Here is a 19628-nt window from a genome sequence, read left to right as displayed (position 1 = left end):
GGGGGAGGGGAGTAATACTACTTCCGGATCCCGGACTTGCCTTGAACTACAAATCCCAGCAAACCCCGCGGCTTCGGCGTCCAGCCCTGATGAACTACAAGTTCCGGACTGCACTACGAGCACGTTCAACTGAGCCGTCTAGGGCGTGGTGACTAAGGTAGTTGCTATGGGGTTATGCTGAGTAACTTTTCAGGTAGTGAGACGCTGAAGCCTGAGGGTAAGCGACTGCGGGTGAGTTGGGCGGGAGAACGGGAAAATTAGTCTACACTAGAGCTCTCTGAAAGGGCAGGAACTCCACAAAAAGAATAAGAACTTTGCCAAACCGGGACCTGAGATTCTCCCCAAACCCTCATCCTCTTCATGAGTGAACACAACACTCGAGATAAACTGTGAGACTACGGAGATTATACCCATGCATATTTTGGCGGTGCTTACGAGCACCTCAGCTCAAGAATGGCGCTTTCCCAGTACTGGTGCCTCAAGCCCCAATCCCAGATGCGGGGGAAATCAGAAACGCCCTCGGGCATGATGTTGGTTTTCCTCGGAAGAACCAGGAATTGCTTCACATGACACATCAGGGTAATTCGCGTTCCTTGATTTCTGGAGATATAGAAAATGACACGGGGCTAAAAGGTCCCCCTTTTCTTACTCTTCCAAGCAAGAAGACCGTTTCAGGGAATCACCAGATTCCTCATATCCACACATGTATGAGTGTTGTCTGTATATTAGCTTTTTCTTCCTAGACCTCTGCATGATCAGTTTCTGGAAGCTATAGTTCATAGTTCCTCAAAAAGAGTTTAGTACATTTAGTAACTTACCAAGTTTTTTTTTTTACAGCCTCTCTTTTTCTATTAAAACAACTCTATGAATCAGTGATATTTATCTCCATTTCACAGATCAAAAAACTGAAACCCAGAGATAAGTGACTTGCCCAAGGCCACTATTGACAACACTAGTAGATTCTAGTTCTTTAAGGTCAAACCTTTTCTGTTTAGCTTGACCTGGCTGCATCTATAGCTCGTGCTTTTCCAAGGATTACATTAAACTGCCCGAGGAAAAACAAACCGGTATGACCATCCTGAGTTCTTTACACTTCAACATGAATCAGTTTCAAATCCATCCTTGAAAGTATTAATTGGGGCTGGGGATTTAGCTCAGTGGTAGAGCGCTTGCCTAGGAAGCACAAGGCCCTGGGTTCGGTCCCCAGCTCCGAAAAAAAGACCAAAAAAAAAAAAAAAAGAAAGTATTAATGAAGAAAGGAAACTAAAGAGTGAAAAACTGGATATCAAACACATTTAAACAAAGCAAGAAACAGCTGACAGGACACCTGAGGTCTGAAGCTACCAAGATTCACTGGCCCTTGGTACACACTATTTTAAAGTGCTTCTGGGCTGTCTTCTGTTTCCAACCTCACTCTTCACTATACCCGCCTCTTAGAGCTCCTTGACAGCCACACCTTCATTTGCCACCTGCCAGTCTCCAGCTAAGCCTTCATCTCTGAAGTTCCAAATCTATATAACTAATCATGTCCTTGACATCTCCTTCAGGATATATTTGAGACATGTCAAGTTCAGTATTTCTGTATGCACTCCAATCCTCTCTTCCAAGCCTGGGTTTCACCCAGTAGTCCCACAATGTATACAAGTCAAGTCCCTAGGCATCATCCTTAATAACTCTTTCATTTCGAACAAATGTAGTCCATTTAATACCTAAATGTGTCTTTTTCTTAATTTCAAATTTTATACATGCACATGTTTTGATCAAATCTACCTTCCCTCATTCCCTCACCTCCAAAGGTGGTGACCTCACTTCACATTAGGCCCCTAAATGTCTTAAAAAAAAAACTCACAGAGATCTACCTGCCTTTCCCTCAACAAGTAATGGGATTAAAGATGTGCACCACCACGCCTAACTAAATGCTAACGTCGACTCCTCCTCCTCTTCTTCCTCCTCCCCCCTCCTCCTCCTCATTTTCTTCGATGGGGTTTCTCTGTGTGTAGTCCTGGCTGTCCTGGAACTCCCTCTGTAGAGCAGGCTGGCCTCAAACTCACCAATGTGGGTGCTAGGAACTGAACTCAGGCCCTCTGCAAGGGCACCAAGTGGTCTTGGCTGAGCCATCTCTCCATCTCCCACTGTTTTGTTTTTCTTTTAAAGACATGGTCTTCCTTTGTATCCAGGCTGTCTTCAAATTTGTGATCATCCTGCCTCTGACTCCTAATTGTAAATAATTTGCATACAGTCCTAGCTACCATCCTATCCTGCATTCCCATGCAGATACTTCACATACTTCAACCAAAATAACTCTTTAAAATGAAAATCTGCTCTTGTTCACTCTCCTTACCTGAAATTCAATATATACCCTGTGTCTTCCTGCTGCTTTTAGAATAAAGAAGCATGTCGGGGTGGCCTCTGCCCACCTCTCCAGCCTGTACTCTAACTATACACATTCCTTTTTTCCCATTCTAGTTTATATTACTTCCAAATTTCTGAGCACACACTAGAACTAGACCATGGAGGCATGGCCTTTGCCCACAGCGTGTAATGCTTGATTTTTTTTTTGTGGAGAGTGGGTGAGGAAAGCAAGCCATACATGTTAAGTCGTCTGACTCTCAGCTACACCCCAATCCCCTGGGATGCTCATCGTTTCCTCCTGTTACCGTACTTTTTGCCTATACTTATGCTTCAGGTCTCTCAGTCACTTCTTCAGAAATGACCAGGTCAGCCCGCTCACATATCCTTCCCTATCATTTATTCAGTTGTAGCAGTCAGGCGGTGAGTCTATATGACATCCAACCATGAGGCAAACACGGTTCCTGACCTGCTGGAGTTTCTGGTCATGTAGACAGTGAACAGATAGAGTATCTTCAAGGCTACCATGACAATAAGGATAGTGTATGATGAGAGCCAAGTAGAAAGATTCCAGATCCAGATTTGGGGATGAGGAAACATTTCTCAGAAAAAGTTCAAACTGGAGCTAGCTTCCAAAGTATGAATAACAAAGGGAAAGTTGAAAGAAACTACTGCATTCCAAGCAGATCAGTCTGGAAAGGGAAACTTTCAGAGCGGCAGGCCCATGAGAGTGGGGGGACCTGACTATATGTTGTTAGATTTGACGGATTCCAGAATTAGTGAAGATAAGAAAGGAAGTCCACAGGTAGGAGCCAAGTTATCCCTGGACTCCTGGGGATGGAACCTCCCAGACAACGTTGGCTGTGTAGCCCATTTTTCATGGCATCCTTTAATTTTTTTTTCCCCCTCCTTCTGCAGTCTTTGAGCTAGGCTGTCAGTCTCCTATCAGCTCTCCTCATCTGACCATTGCTGCTTACATGCATCCAGTACCATCATGTCAAAACATGCTTGAGAAAGGACAGAAACTAGCTAGCAGTAAAACAGATTCAAATTCTTAGTAATTCTCCAAACTGGAAAATTTTTGTCATCATATTGTTAAATGTACAATAAAGTTAAAAATGTCATGTATACTATGTACCATTTAGCAGCTATTTAAAAAGGTAAGAGGAATATACAGGAATTTGAAAAGACAAAAAAAATTTATTGATTTACAAAGAAATATCCAGGGTTTATTTACAAAGATCTAGTGTCGTTTACCTGTATTCTAGGAAGTACCAAACTCTTCATGGAAATTAAGACTTTGTTCCTGCATCTGCTTATACATCTTTTTTAAAAATATCATTTATTTATTTTATCTGAGTACACTGTAGCTGTCCTCAGACACACAGAAGAGGGCATTGGATTCCATTACATATGGTTGTGAGTCACCATGTGGTTGCTGGGAATGGAACTCAGGACCTCAGTCAGTGCTCTTAACCACTGAGCCATCTCCCCAGCTCTGCTTATACATCATGTTGTTTTACTTGTCAGCTATCATATTAACAGCTATAGATTTTTTGTTTTGTTTTTCTGGAACAGGGTTTGTCTGTGTAGCCCTGGCTTTCCTGGAACTCCCTCTGTAGATCAGACTGGCATCAAACTCAGAGACCTGCCTGCCACTGCCTCCCAAGTGCTGGGATTAAAGGTGGGTGCCCCACTGCCAGCAACATGTACATTTTAAGAAATTAAGTTTTGAAAAGAAAACTTCCAATTCAAAACAAGTGTACCCTTAAACCTATCACTGGTCAGATCAGCGAGTCAGCCTGGTGAGACGAATATCACATGGAGAGTCCTCACTCAGAAGAGCTGCTGGGAAAGCACCTAACTCCAGTGCAGCAGCAGGGCTGAGGAAGGGGGCATTGAGGCTGAGAGTCGGGGGTTCTTCGTGACACACTGAAGCCATCATTCATCCCTTCTTTAATCCATTTATCCATCAAACCAGTACCGTCTTTGTCAAGTTCTGTGTGGAGTTTTAATAGAAACACAAGTCTAACTTTCTGTCCCTGTCCTCAAGTTTACAGGAAGAAAACAGAAACTAAATAAATAATAAATTAGTATGGAGGACTGAAGGTGTAACTCAATCCCTAGAGTACTTGTTCTGGCATGCACCTAACACTCACAGAGAGAGTAAAGTAGTATGGCTGCTACTTCTGTGTATTGAATGTCTTCTCTACACCATACAATAGGTCTTCAGGTAGGATTCATCTGCATTTCACAAGTATTTACTATCACAACAGATGATAGTAAAGCTGTGTTCAAAGTGCCACTGAGGAAGGGGTCAGTTAGCTGTCGCTGCCTGTGGAACCATCCAAAGCCACCGTGGCTTCAAACATTAAGTCTTTATTCTTCCTTTGGTGGCTCTGAGGTACCTGGATGGTTTTTATTTTGGTTCAGTTCACTTGGGGGTTAGGTGACCTCCCAGTCTTGACAAGGGAGTTAGCTGGTGTGGACTAGTTGAAGCTGGCCTCAGCTCATGTCATTGCCTCATTTTCAATGCCCTCTCCCACCAGCCCACCCTCCAGCCCTCGGGCAAGTTCTCATGGCAGAGGCAGGGAGCAGAGAGCAAGCCTTCCAACAAAGCTTCTGTCGGCCAGGCTGGAGACAGAGCTCACTGTCAGAGCACTTTCCTAGCAGCTAAAGACTCCTGGGTTCAGTTCTCTGCGCCTCAAACAAAACAAAACCTTAAATCTCCTATTTTCTTCATTTTCTCAGCATTTCAATGGCTGGTTCAAATGCTGAGCTCACCATCAGTGTATAAAATTATAGGAAAGACTATGAATAGGAATCATTGATTCTTGCCAGATTTAATACCTAAATCGATAAATTAAAACTCATCTGTTTTCTCTGGAAAAGTTTTTTTTTTTTTTATTTAACAAATCTAAGTGTGATGACACGTGTCTGTAATCTTCACACTTGGGCAGTAGAAGCAGAGAAAATCAGGAATTCAAGTCATCCTTGGCCACCTAGTGGGTTCCGGGTCAGCCAACGCTATATGAGAACCTGTTTCAAAATGGAAGTGGTGTAGCTATAGAGATGACTCAGTGTTTAAGTGTATGTACTACTTCTGAAGAGGGCCTGAGTTTAGTTCCTAGCAACTGCACTGGGCGACTCACAACAACCTGTAACTCCAGGGGATCCTGCCTTCTGGCATCTATGGGTACCTTCATGCAGGCATATACATCACACACACACACACACACACACACACACACACACACATACACGTATGTGTGTGTTATATATATTAAATACACACACATAGATATAGACATAAATTTTCAAGGCTATATATAAGAAGGCACATGGGGCTGGAGAGACCCCAGCAGTTAAAGCACTGAGCACTGTCTGCTCTTCCACAGGACCCAGAGTCATCAGAGTCAGTTCTCAGTACCCATGTGGGAGCTCAATCTATTTATGACTCTATTTCCACAGCATCTGACAGTTCTCCATAGGCACCAAACACCAGGCACATTTATACATAAAGGCAAAACACTCATAAAGTAAATGTAAAACTATGTTTTAAATCCAAAAGAGTACTTTAGGAACTAAAGAGACAGTTTGGTTGGTAAAGTACTTGCCCTGCAAGCATAAGGAACTGAGTTCACAAGACATGGTGGTACGCATTTGTAACCCCAGCACTGGGGAGTCAGAGGCAGTCAGAGACCTGGCTAGCAGCTTAGCCTGCCTGGCAAGTTCTAGGCCATTAAGAGACCATTTCTCAAAACAACAACAAAAAAGTGGGAGAAGTGGATGGCAACTGAGTAAGGACACCCAAGGGTCTCCACATACATGTACACATCAGTCTGGACACACATACCCACATTTATAAACACACAAGAAAGAACACCTATAATCACTGCACGTGGGTTGCAGGAGGAGAATCTCCATGAGTTCAAAGCAACCTGGTCTACATTAACAAGTTTCAGACCAGGCAGCACTATATAGGGACTCTGTCTTTAAAACAAAACAAACAAAAAACAGCAGGGTGTGGTGGTTCAATCTTTTAATCTCAACACTTGGGAGGCAAAGCAAAGAAAGGGAAGGGGGAAGTGGAGGTGGTGGTCCAGGCCCAGGTCCCTTGGGGCTGAGTGCTGAAACAGAATGTTCACTAAATAGGCAACTGTAAATTGGAACTGGCTACACTTTTAATTGCTCTGCCACAATCAATAGGAGCCCAGCAAGCCTCTCTGCTTCTGCCAGGGCTCTAGGATTTGTCCTTCGTCTTTATTTCTTTTGGTCAGGCACAGGGCAGCCGGCACTCTACCAACACTTGCAGAATTGAATTGCTGTCTTACTGGGAATGAGGTGTGGAGTGAAACAGCTGAAGCTGGGAGCCAATTGTTAGCCATTGTTAGAATAGCTCAGTGTCAACTGCCCAAACAGAAATCGGAGTATAGGGCAGTTTCTCACTTGCCAAGGGCTTCTGATGACATGAACAGAGACGCAATGCTAGCCATAACAAGCAGAGCCACCCACCATCTTAGTGCTCTATTTGCATCTTCTTCAAAAGAATTAATTGGAAGTTGGTGCTACACAAAATCATTTCTGCACTAAAGTTCTAGTCACCAAAGAACAGTAAAAACTTATTTGGTTTTTTAAAATACGTGTTCAGTGGTTCAGAACTCAGGCTCCAATCTAGGGCTTAGTCTGACGATAAGGATTCAATCCCCAAAGGCACCAAACCCATTGCAGGAAAATAGGATGTCCTGGCCCACTCCCATACTCTCAGCGCGTGGGAAGTGGAAGCAAGAGGCTTAGAGGTCCAAGGTTAACATTAGCTACACCAGGGGTTTGAGGTCAGCTGAGACACATGGGATCTTATCTCCAAAAAAACAAACATAAAGCGAAACAAAAAATAGGGGCTAGAAAGATGGCTCAGCAGTCAGGAGCACTGGGTATTCTTTCAGAGAACCCAGATTCAATTCCCATCACCAACATGATGGGTCACAGCAGTCTATAACTCCAGCCCCAAGGGTTCTGACCTCTGGCCTCTATAGGGAGCAGACATAAATGGTGTACAAATATGCATATAGACAAAACAGCCACATACATTTTTAAATAAATAAATGAATGAATGAATGTGGGCACTAATCTAGGTTGGGCTTCTGCCTGAGTTAGGTTCCTCTAGTTTTACAAAAGAAGACTGTGGAGGGTGCAGATGTGACTCAATACCAGAGCTTACCTGCCTAGTATGTGCAACAGGTGTACATCCAATCCCTAACACCACAGAATTCAAATAATGATGGTGGTGGTGGTGGTGGTGATGGTGATGATGATGATGAGTTATTGAATGCCTATAGATTTTCCTAAACCAAAAAAACCAAAAGGAGACTAAGTTACTCTGGCATGGGTGAGAAAACACGCCAGTCAGGGCAGCTAGGACCCTCACATGTTGTTGCCCATGTGTTCCTTCAAGCTTGACTTTGTGTTGCCCCGGGGGTCTTCATCTCTGCTGCTGTAAGCTCCAGATCTCCTCTTTTTTCTTTGTTTTTATTTTGAGATACAACTTTGTGTAGGATAGTGGTCACTTCAAACTTGCTCTGTAACTGAGAGTGACTTTGAACTCCTGATCTTTCTGCTTCCACCTCCCAAGTACTTGGATTACAAATGTAAGCCACCACAACCACTTACTGTTTTTAGAAAGAATCTCACTATGTAACCCAAGTTGGACCTGAACTTGAGCTCTTGTCTTAGCCTTCCTCCCAAGTGGGAGGGAGAGTACTATGCTCAGCTAAGATCTTCCTTCTTGATCATGACTTTTCGAAGTTTCTTCAGTAATGGAAATTGTTTTTATTTACTTATCTTATGTATATGAGTACTTTATAGCGGGTGTCTGACACAACAGAAGAGGTATTAGATCCCATTACAGATGGTTGTGAGCCACCACGTGGTTGCTGGGAATTGAACTCAGGACCTCTGGAAGAGTAGTTACTGCTCTTAACTGCTGAGCCATCTCTCCAGCCCCAGTAATGGAAAATTAAACTCTCAAATAAAGCTCAGTATCTCCTTCTTTTTGTTATTGTTGTTGGGTTTTGTTTGTTTGTTTTAAGATAGGGTCTTTCTGTGAAGTCCTAGAACTCACTATGTAGACTAGCCTATCCTTGAACTCAGATTTAGTCACTAGTCTCTGGCTTCAACTCAAGTTCTGTTCTCCATCAAGTTACCACAGTTTCCTGTAGACTTGGTATCTAAAAGATTCAGATATTTCTAATGAACAATCCATCTCCATGGGGAACATCAAATACGTGACAGAATTCAGATGCTGTGTGACTCAGGCTGACACTTCCCAAAAGGTTGTTGTTGAGGTGTCTCATGTAGCCCAGTCTGCCCTCAAACTCACTATGCAGCTAGGGTGACCTTGACTTCTAATGGCCCTGTCCCTCCTTCCTATATTTTTGGTTGTGAGCCTAGCCTTTAACGGCTGAGCCATCTCTCCAGCCCCTGTCCCTCCTTCCTAAATGCTGAGTAACAGGTATGTGTCACTATGCTCAGTGAGACTGCTATTTTTTTTTTCTTGATTTTTCAAGACAGCTGTTTTCTGTGTAGATCTGGTTGTCTAGGAATTCTCTTTGTAGACCAGGCTGGCCTTGAATTCATGTAGATCCACCTGCCTCTGCTTCCCCAAGTGCTGAGACTGAAGGTGTGCCCCGCTACAGCAGTAAAACCCTAAGACATATATGAAATTACCAAGAAAGGAATTTACTTGCACTGCATTCATTAAGGCTAAACTGAAACCAGGTCCTTTCCTTCCTGAGTTTTATAGTTGTTGAGATAGGATTTCATTATATATATTACCCAGGCCGACCTTGACTTTATGGTCCTCCTACCTCAGCCTCCTGTGTTCACCAGCCACCTAGCATTCCCAGCAGTTTTTGCATTCTCAACTATGTCCTTTGATTTTTGTTGTTTTTGACATGTGTCTTGCTGTGTTGCTCAAGCTGGCCTAAAACTGACAATCTTCCATCTTTAGTGTCCCAAGGGCTAGGACTACAGATGTGCCTCTTGGCTTTGACTTTTAACAAAATTTATTTGAATAGTGCTTGCCAATTTCATTGTCTCTGCATATAGATTAATTTTTTCTTTTGACTCCTGTGATTAGTGAGTATTATATATCCCAAGGTTTCCCTTTGTGCTTTGGCTGCCAGGTAGGTCATAACTAAGTCCTGAGATCCCTGATACATTTACTCTTTTAACCTAGTTTCTGGCACACACACACCCCCTTTGTGGGTGGTGGCAATGGTGGTGGTGGTTTTGAGAAACAGGGTCTTTCTGTGTAGCTCATGGCTGTCCTGGAACTTGCTTTGTAGATCAGGCTGGCCTCGAATTCGAGGATCAGCCTGCCTGTATCTTCTGAGTGCTGGGATTAAAAGTGTGTGCCTGGCTTTTGTCTCCCATTCTTAATTTTCTCTATCAGTATTGTCCAGACTGGTGATCATATGTGACAATTAAGCACCTGACTCAACAGGTGGCTAATTCATCTTGGAATAGGCTCTAAAATAGCTCAGTAATTCCTAGTATTGATTACATGTTAAATATTTTGAATATGCTGTTAGTAAATTAGGATTGATTCACCTATTTCATTTCATTGAAATTTTAGCTCCTAAAATTATCCATCTATTTACTTCTTCGAGTGTGTAGACTAGTCTGTGGAGGTCATGAGACAATTTTAAGGAGTTGATTTTCTCCTATCATATTTCAGGGATCAAATTCAGGTTGAGGCTTATGCAGCACGTGCCTTTACCTCCTGAACCTTCTCATTAGCCCACATAGCCCCTAAAATCTTGAAACTATGTGTCTAAAGAATCATGTGTGAGGCTTGCACTTGTGACTTGCAGTCTCTCCTTCGGACTGCACTGCTTTACAAAGCATCCTGCTCTCTGAGTGTTTACTGTTGTAAACCCCATCCTTTTGGGAAGTGAGAAAGTAAGACAGAGAAGTGGCGACATTGGATAGAGTGAAAAGGGGCTCTAGTCTTTGTTTGCCTTTTGTTTATATGACTCACACACACAACACCACCACCCCATAGCCCTTGGTAGAGTTTTTCAGCTCTCTTCCTCCCAGGTGAGCAGTGTTCCACAGCTCTTCCTAGTCTCCAGGAAAAACCTGTTCTCAGCTTTACTTTCCCTAACATAATGGAAAGGATTGGATAAGACACATCACACATTACAAATGACTGATAACTTTGTGTTCACCTCTCTCTGAGGGATGTTTCCATTTTAACAGGGAACAATCCCTGAACCCAAAGGAACGAATCCCTTATGATGGCGTTTCAGGTATCAGTGACAGGTGAGTGAGGGTAGACTCTGGTTTTCTGTTTATACATGTGAGTGGAAGTAGGGTTCTCAAATGGAAAGGGCTGATAGACAAGCTGCACAGAGAAGATAGCCGATATCTGGTTGTGTCAGAAAGTGAAGGGCTCTCAGCAGCAGCCAGGTCCAGTGAAGGTCTTCAAGGGCTTGTCAGGTAATACAGTGCTGCAGGTGATGTCAACAGAGACGAGGCAGCAGGCAGTCTCTATGGTAACTATTGTGGAGTGGCAGGAGGGTTCTCAGAGTAGGATTCTGGAGACTATGACTGCTGTCCACAACTGACTCGGCTTAACTCTGGGCAAGTCTTTACCCTTTGGGTCTCAATTTCTTCATCTGGAAAATAGAAATGGGTACTGTAGCCATGTGTGATGGTACATATCCATAATTCCAACACTCAGGAAGCTGAGGAAGGTAGATCATTAATTTGAGGTTAGCCTGGGCTACATTAGACTCTGTCAATAAAACAAAACAAAACCTCTCCTAAGATGTGGGTGCTGTATCAGAGGAGTTGGAAGTGTCGGGAAGTTGCTCGGAGGCGTAAGACGTATACTATACATGAAAGCACCAGTGCCTTAACATGGAAATGCAGCTAGGCGGGCCTAGAGAACTAGAGTGGAAAGCAGTATGGAGGGGTAGACACTCCACATCTGGAACATTGATTCTTCTCTGTCCTCCCAGGCTGAACCCAGACTCCCAGGGCCCATACTTCCACCTGATGAATGATGGCCTGAACTATGAGCAAACGGGACTATATGAACACTTCGGTGCAGGAGCCTCCTCTTGACTACTCCTTCAAGAGCGTCCAAATGATTCAAGGTCAGCCTGCAGAGCACACAACGTGACACCAGGTTGTATGGTACCATGGAGAAAAATCCTCTTCTTTTTTTTTTTTTAAAGATTTATTCATTTATTATATATAAGTACACTGTAGCTGTCTTCAGACACACCAGAAGAGGGCATTGGATCTCCTTACAGATGGTTGTGAGCCACCATGTGGTTGCTGGGATTTGAACTCAGGACCTCTGGAAGAGCAGTCGGTGCTCTTAACCACTGAGCCATCTCTCCAGCCCCTCAAGTCTTTTTTTTTAAAGAGCCTACACAGCTGGGCCATGGTGGCTGAGGCTTTTAATCCCAGCACTTGGGAGGCAGAGGCAGGAGGGTCTCTGTGGATTCAAGGTCTATGGAGTGAGTTCCAGGACAGCCAAAGCTACACGCAGAGAAACCCTGTCTCGAAAAACAAAACAAGCAAAAAGCCTAGAGGAGAGGGTGGAGTAAAATTTTGTTGTTGTTGTGTTACTGCGTTAAGGAGTGAATGCAAGGCCTCTGACACATAGGACAAATGTTTACATCTGAGCTTCGTCCTCAGCCTTGAGATTAAAAATATGCTATTTTAACTTTATGTGTACAGGTGTTTCACCTGCACCCCTTGTATGCCAGGTCACAGACAGCTGCGTGCCTCCACGGCGGTGCGGACTTCAGCCAGGTTCTCTGAAGAGCAGCCAGTGCTCTTTAACTGCTGCGCTTTCCCTTCCAGATTCGTGAAATCTTTTTTTTTTAAATTTCTTTTAGATCATGTGTACGAATATTTTACCGGAATGTATTTCTATACATCACATGCATGCCTAGTGCCCACGGAAGTCAGAAGGTTTCAGATTCCTTAGAAATAGAGTTAGGCGTGATTGTGAGCCTCCATGTGGGTACTGAAAATCAAACCCTGGTCTTCTGCAAGAGTAACAAGTGCCTTAACCACTGAACCTTCCCTCCCCTGCACAGCCCAGTTTTTCTTTAAAGTAGCAAATACAGAAGGACCTGGGAGTCTCTTATGGTAGCTGGCCCATCTTCAGAAAAAGCCAGACTATAGCCGGAAGTTCATGAAGAATACTGAGAAGCCAACCAGACAAGTTACTCTTCTGTTTTCATCTTGAAAAGAGGAAACTACTAAGAAAATAGAGCCTGTGGCTATGCTCCACCATGTTGGCAGGACCCTGTCTCTTGTCTAGGAACACAAGCCTCTTCTGCTTGTTGGTAAAACCTGAGAGATCTTTTTAGCAACAAACCGGCATATTTCCAGTTGAAATCGTTAACAGGTTATTTCCATTCCATACATGCCGAATGTATTCCATCACCAGCACTACTGCGCTGCCAGCTCTGCCCACATGCACTCTCGTTTACTAATCAGTGTCTTCTGAAATGGGCAGCTAACCCTTTCCACGGTGCACACTGAAGCTCTCATAGTGCCATATGCTCAAGGAGCAGACAGTTTTGCCACCCACCCCTGCCTTTAATTACCGACCTCACACCCGTTAGCTGTTACCAGCCTGGGCTCTGATGCAGGGCACTACTTCAGTTAGTATTCACCACACTGGCAACTCATGTCTGTATCCCCAGCAAATAATCACCTACTGTGATCCTTCCTGTGTTCTCCATTACTTGTGATGGCGTGCACAGTTCACAAAGGTTTTAGTTGCAGTAATAGCTTTGTTCAAGAAAGCAAAGGTGCTTGGGGAGGAGGGTAACACTCGTACTATAGCACAGGAAGTGTCAGCTTTCCATGGGAAGGTCTGACTGTGCTTTCTGTGCACAATGAGGAAGACATTAGTCAGCTCTACCCAAGGTACCTACCTGTACTTGACAAAATAAATCTGCAGATGTCACACACTGCACCAGTGGTTCAGAACTTACTGAGCTCCTGATATTATGCAGTTATATACATATATGTGCAAACACATACACCAGGCAATTGGACTCCTTGCTAAGTCTCTTAAGCAGGGGTGGAGGGACATATATATCAAACCCAAGCCCTTTCTTAGGTTTGATAAGGTAAAGGACAGAGTTGGGACACTATTTGCTAAATGAATCAAGATGGATCACAGATCAGAGACATCTAATTTAGGCAGAAGCTTTGGGCATGGTACCAAACATTGGCTTATCCCATGCACAACCAGTACTTGCTAATCCATTCACAAACTAAGTACTAAGGAGGCTTTTCATATATGCCTGCCAATCCTTTCCATCATGGAGATGGACAGATGACACCGAAAGTTCTTCAAAGAGACTTCTGGACATGTGGGAAGTTACAAGGCAACACTTCAGAAACTAGCAGGAGGATCAAGGCTTCTCTGAGGTTCCTGCAGTCAGTGTCCCTCCCCCAGCTCCAATTCTGTTAACTGTTGATATTTGGGGTCTGACTTCCAGACCTACTCTGAATTAGGAACCTTTTAACACATGCTCAAGAAATGTGCTACCTTGGTGTAACCTGAGGGGACAGATAAACATAACAGTTTTAAATACCCCTTTTACCCAAGGTAAGAGGAGCTCAGGCTGCCTCATATTATAGACAACTCCATCCAGTAGCTCCCTCACAGCTTAGGACCTGTCTTTGTATGAGACACCCCCTAACCTTCTGCAGTATCAGAACATGTGCTGATGTATGTGGAGTTACTCTGACATTTTTATTCATCTAAGTCAAACCATTTGAAAGTGTTTCGAAGGTGTGAGGAGACATAATTTGGAGCCTACTCATGGACAGACAGAGAGAGGTACACTGCTCCATTATCCTTACCCTACTCAGGCCTCAACCTCAGGCCCTGTTCATTCCAAGCTAAGGCAGTGAGCCACCTGGTGGATGCTGTCTGACCTGCAGCTGAGAAAAGGCTGTAAACCAGGTGAAGTGTGTAAAGGCAGGCTGGCTAGATTTTGCAAAAGTGCTTTGTCCCTACAGGCCACTTAAGACTTTGCTAAAGGCTTAAAGGCAGTGGAGAAAATGGAACCACGAGAATTAAACTGTAGTCTGGTTCTGGGTCTCCCACAAACGCCAGCTTGGGCAGAGCCCACCCACCCTCATTATGAACCTCATTTGAAGAACACAGCAGGGGAGAGGTGTATTTTCTCTGCACACTCACTTTCCAACATGAGTGTCCAGACTACCTGCTTGCACTTTCCGTTCATTTTCACTCCAGTCCAGCTTCTGTCCTCAAGCCTTCAGTTACCAGCTTCTTTTGAGCTGCCAGAATTAGTATTAAGTCCTTGTCTTTCCTAGAACTTACTCTCCACACTGCCCCTCTCCAAACACCTTTAAACTACTCTCTCAGGAGTTGGAAGGATGGCCTAGCACTAAGTAAGCACGGGCTGCTCTCAAAGAACCTGGCTTTGATCCTCAGCACTCACATGGCTCACAACCACCTGGAAGTCCTCAGGGATCTGATGGCCTCTTCTGGCCTTAATAGGCATGGCAAACATATATGCAGGCAAAATACCCATATGCATAACATTTTAATTAAAAATAAATAAAACCATTCTCTCTTGCATCTTCCTGTTCTCCAGATTATTCACTAACTTTAAATGGCGTCCTCTTCCTCTCTGAGGAACTGCTTGTCTACCTAACAATCTATAACCTGTACTAATAGTTTGCAAGACTATCTTCTCAGCTTTAGACCTTCATTCTTGCCTACTTGCCTAGCTAGCATCTCTTGCCTTTTCACTCAGCAGGAGCTTCTAACACACCAAACCCAAGCCTGAACTCATCACTTTTCCAGTCCAATTTCTCCTAAACTTCTTCATCAGCTAAAGGGCCTGAACGAAAAGCTAGGCACTGCTCTAATATAGCCTTCTACCTTCACATTCAGTCAGCCAGTAATTGCTATGTTCATGTTGTCTCATGCTAACTAAAGTAGACAACACGATCTTTGAATTTTATGTACCTCCTAAATCCAGTCTACATAGAAGCTTCTAAGTCACCTTTCAAGAGAAAGGCTAGTTGTCTGTTTTCAACACTCCAATGACTTCCTATTTCCTACAGGACAGAGTCCTAGATCTTAGCCTAGCATTTGTGACTAAGGACTGGCTCCTGTCTGCTTTTTCCCTACCTGTGCTCTTGTGCATAGTGGACGTGTCTCCATCCCACTCTTCCTGAGTAAAGCAACTTTACTCATGTTTTCACCCTTTCTCCCCTCCTTTGCCTGGTTAACATCTCCTAATCTACCATGTTCAGCTTAGATTCTCCTTCCCTATGCTTAGTGCACCAAGACCTCTTCCTTACCAAAACAACTGTGCACTACCACATGAACACTTACTGCCAGTTTGTTTCCATCCTGCCCACAGGAATTCCTGAGACACCCATCTGCTACGTCCCTGCCCACTGCTCATCCAGAGCCTGCACATTCTCTCTCTTACTATTGTGTATCTATTTCCTTCCACAGTTTGTCATTAATGAAGACAATGGATATGTTCCGCTGACATGAATTCTATAGACTATACTATAATACAATAGTATATTTTGTGACATTACCTTGGTTCACCCCAACAACTCAGGTTCTTATATAAAACGGAATAGGATCTACTCCACTCACAGGAGTGGTACATACAAACCCCAATAATGCAAGAGACACGTGAAGACCATCTAGCCTAAAATTCTTTGGCCTACTCTAAGCTTACTCTGATCTACGGAGCTGGAGAAAGGGATGGTCTCAGACTCTAGTGCCGAGGCCCTGCCAAGCCCTCCAAGTAGCACTTGTATGTTCATCTGTTCAGCTCTCCCTCATCACCCCCAAAGGCAGAAAAGCAAAGATGGACACACACCTTGGGCTGGAAAAATGGCTTGGAGGTTATGAGCACTTGTTGTACCTAGAGTACTCAAGTTCAACCCCTAGTACTGACACAGTGGCTCACAACCACCCCTAACCCCATTCTAGAGAATCTCACACCCTCTTCTGACTTCTGCAGACACCAGGCATGCACATGCCATGTATGCATACAGGCAAAATACTCATGCAAATAAAATAGCCAAAAAAAAAAAAATAAACTCAAGCCTTATTTTGTCATTGTAGATCTGATAAGCGAGGAGCCAAGGACAGGTCTACGACCAGTGAAGTATTCAAAGTCAGGAAAGTCACTGACCCAGTCCCTGTGGCTCAACAACAATGTCCTCAATGACCTGAAAGACTTCAACCAGGTGGTTTCACAGCTTCTACAGCACCCAGAGAATCTGGCCTGGATTGACCTCTCCTTCAATGACCTGACTACCATTGACCCTGTGAGTTCCCAGCCCTGGATGGACAAATATCAAAGGGGAGCTTGAAGTCACTGTGTCCAGCTCACAGCCTTTCTACTCCCTTCTCAAGGAAGCACAGGCAGTGGGGTGCAGTTCAAAGGGCACAGTTGTAGAGACACACAGATGTAAGCACAAACTTTGAGTTTCCCCATTTTCTCATTGTCAGCAAGGTATATAACTTGTTTTTTTTGGAGACAGGGTCTCAGTATGTACCTCTGGCTGCCCTGGAATTCACTATATAGACCAGGCTGCCTCCTAAGCTACAGTTTCCTAAAACTTTGGCTTTCCTATGAATGGGAATAAGATGCCATAATCATGGTTGTTTTATAAGGATTAAATTAAAATGTAAGAGAACCAATTATCAGTGGCTGAAGCAAAGCTATAGCACTCATCATTAGGCTCTGAACTGTGTCTTGTGCTGGGCCCTACTGTGAAAGCCATCGGTTGCTTTCTGTAAAATCTGTTTTAAAAACAGTTTAGTTTGGCCAAGTATGTTGGTACTTGCTTCTAATTCTAGCACTTGGGAAGGTGGTGGAAGGAGGATGAGCTTAAGGTCATTCTCAGCTACATAGTGAGCTTGAGGCTACCCTAGACTACATGAGAGAGGAGGAGAAAGGAAAGAAGTTAGGAAAGGAAGCAAAGAAAATTCTAGAAAAAGGAAAGATCTTTGCCCAAGATCCCTATTGGCAGGAGAAAGGCTTGGGGCATAACTTGGAGACTTCCCCTATGATAGAAAATGAGATGAATATGTGCCAAGCTGATACTCCTTTGCAGATGGAATCCTAGGTCATCTCAGCTGGAAAGGCCTTAAGGGGCAAATAAGACTCAGCAAGGAGAGCTGTCACCTGAGCAGTCAAATGTATAACCACAGGTGCCAGGTCTACTTTAGGGGCTTTTCCCTGAAAAGGACTTAAAAGTTAATTTACTCATGTGTGTGTGTGTGTGATAGGTGAGGAGAGGGGAAGAGGGAGGAGGGAGGAGGGAGGAGGGAAGGAGATGGCTCAGCTGTTAAGAGCATTTTTTGCTCTTGCAGAGGATCCAGGTTCAGCTCCCAGCACATGCACAGTCGTTCACCACCATCCACTATAACTCCATTTCCGGAGGACCCGATGTCCTTCTGACTCAGAAGCACCAGGTTCCTATGCTGGGCACAGACATACAAGGAGGCAAACACCCATACAAAGGGCCATAAAGGTGGCTGCAGGTCAGGGCACTCGCTGCTCTCTCAGTTCCCATCACCCACACAGTGGCTCACGATTATATATGTAACTCCAGTTTCAAGGGGGGTGGAGGCTTGGAGGGAAGTCCAATGGCCTCTGCAAGCACTAAACATACATGTGATATACACACATACACGTAGGCAAAATAATCATATATATATGTGTGTGTGTGTGTGTGTGTGTGTGTGTGTGTGTGTGTGTGTGTGTCTTGGTTTTTGTTTTCTTTTTTTTCTTTTTTTTTTTTGGAGCTGGGGACTGAACCCAGGGCCTTGTGCTTGCTAGTCAAGTGCTCTACCACTGAGCTAAATCCCCAACCCCCTGAGCTAAATCCCCAACCCCTGGTTTTTGTTTTCTTAAGACAGGGTTTCTCTTTGTACCCCTGGCTGTCCTGGAACTCCCTTTGTTGACCAGGCTGTCCTCCAACGCATGTATCCACCTGTGGCACCCATGGCCTACTGAAAAACAGCCTTTTTAGAAGTATAGGAAGCATACAAGTCATATAGAATGGCTATGAGGGCTGGAGAAGGAGGCCGATTGTTCTCCAAACTTTTCTTTCTCTGCCAGAGAAAGTCCACCCTGAGCAGACATCATCTTTGTCCAGCCTGACTTTGATTTCCACCTTAACAGGTTCTAACAACATTCTTCAACCTAAGTGTCCTCTACCTTCATGGCAACAGCATCCATCGCCTAGGGGAGGTGAATAAGCTAGCTGTCCTCCCTCGTCTCCGGAGCCTGACCCTCCATGGGAACCCCATAGAGGAAGAAAAGGGGTACAGGTAAGGACCTGGATCTGGGGTCCAGATGAGTTTCCTTAAGGAACAAGGGGAGAGGAGACAAGAAATTCAAGACCATTCTTCTGCCACATATGGACCACAGAAGGATGTACTAGACCTCTAAGTACACCCCTTGCTCTCAGAATGAAACTAGTCCTCCCAAAACATCAAGCTCCCCTCCATTCCTTGCTGTCAAAAGAGACAGCAGCAACCGGTGGGGGGCAGGGAGGGAGTTCTTTTGTAGGGGCTGGCCCTAAGCCCAAGTCTTCCCCACAGGCAGTATGTGCTGTGCAACCTGCCCCGTATCACCACGTTTGACTTCAGTGGAGTCACCAAGGCCGACCGCAGCACAGCAGAAGTATGGAAACGCATGAATATCAAGCCCAAGAAGGTCCGGATCAAGCAGGATGTACTCTGAGATTCGCAGGACCCGAGCACACCTAATGCCCTGAGGATGATCAGCTTGGTTTGACAATAAATGATTTGAGCTGTTGAACAGATTATACATCACCTGTGCTTGGTTAAGATGCTCTCCACACCCAGCCGCTACTAGTAAAACTTCAGAGTGAAGGCCAAAAGCCTGCTTGCTGGTTACGACCCAGGAGCCAGGTTCTACCATGCAGGAAACTTTCCTGTCCTTTCTGGGCCCCTTAGTATTCATGGGATATCATGGGAATAGAGTAGATTAGTAATTTCTAAATACTTTTTTCCCCAAGAGTTCTAACTCTGTGGCCCAGGCTGTCCTTGATCTTGTAGCAATCCTGTTGCTTCAGCCTCCTGAGTGCTGGTATTTCAGGAATAAGCCCCGTGTCTCACAGAAATCTTCATAGAGTGCCAAGGTCTGTGGAGTTGCCTTCAGCCTCCAGTAGGAACAGCAAACAGCTGTGAT

The 19628-nt window shown here is 44.4% G+C and overlaps 1 protein-coding gene across 12 annotated transcripts; it reads left to right on the top strand.

The window, feature by feature from the left end:
* The first annotated feature begins 20 nt into the window (after nucleotides 1–20).
* On the top strand, nucleotides 21–19241 carry Lrrc51 (leucine rich repeat containing 51). Of its 12 annotated transcripts, none has more exons than XM_006229874.5 (6): nucleotides 44–157; nucleotides 10612–10674; nucleotides 11376–11513; nucleotides 16523–16728; nucleotides 18594–18742; nucleotides 19016–19240. In XM_006229874.5, exons 3-6 carry the CDS (start codon nucleotides 11432–11434, stop codon nucleotides 19155–19157), a joined length of 579 nt encoding a protein of 192 aa, XP_006229936.1. In that variant the 5' UTR covers nucleotides 44–157; nucleotides 10612–10674; nucleotides 11376–11431; the 3' UTR covers nucleotides 19158–19240. The 12 variants fall into 12 exon arrangements, with proteins under 12 accessions (XP_006229935.1, XP_006229936.1, XP_063141284.1 ...); XM_063285214.1 differs by having other exon boundaries at nucleotides 49–157; nucleotides 10592–10674; XM_063285212.1 differs by having other exon boundaries at nucleotides 73–231.
* The last annotated feature ends 387 nt before the right edge of the window (nucleotides 19242–19628 follow it).

The sequence above is a fragment of the Rattus norvegicus genome, chromosome 1 (assembly GCF_036323735.1).
Source record: "Rattus norvegicus strain BN/NHsdMcwi chromosome 1, GRCr8, whole genome shotgun sequence".
NCBI lineage: Eukaryota > Metazoa > Chordata > Mammalia > Rodentia > Muridae > Rattus > Rattus norvegicus.
This window is presented reverse-complemented; position numbering and strand designations above follow the sequence as displayed.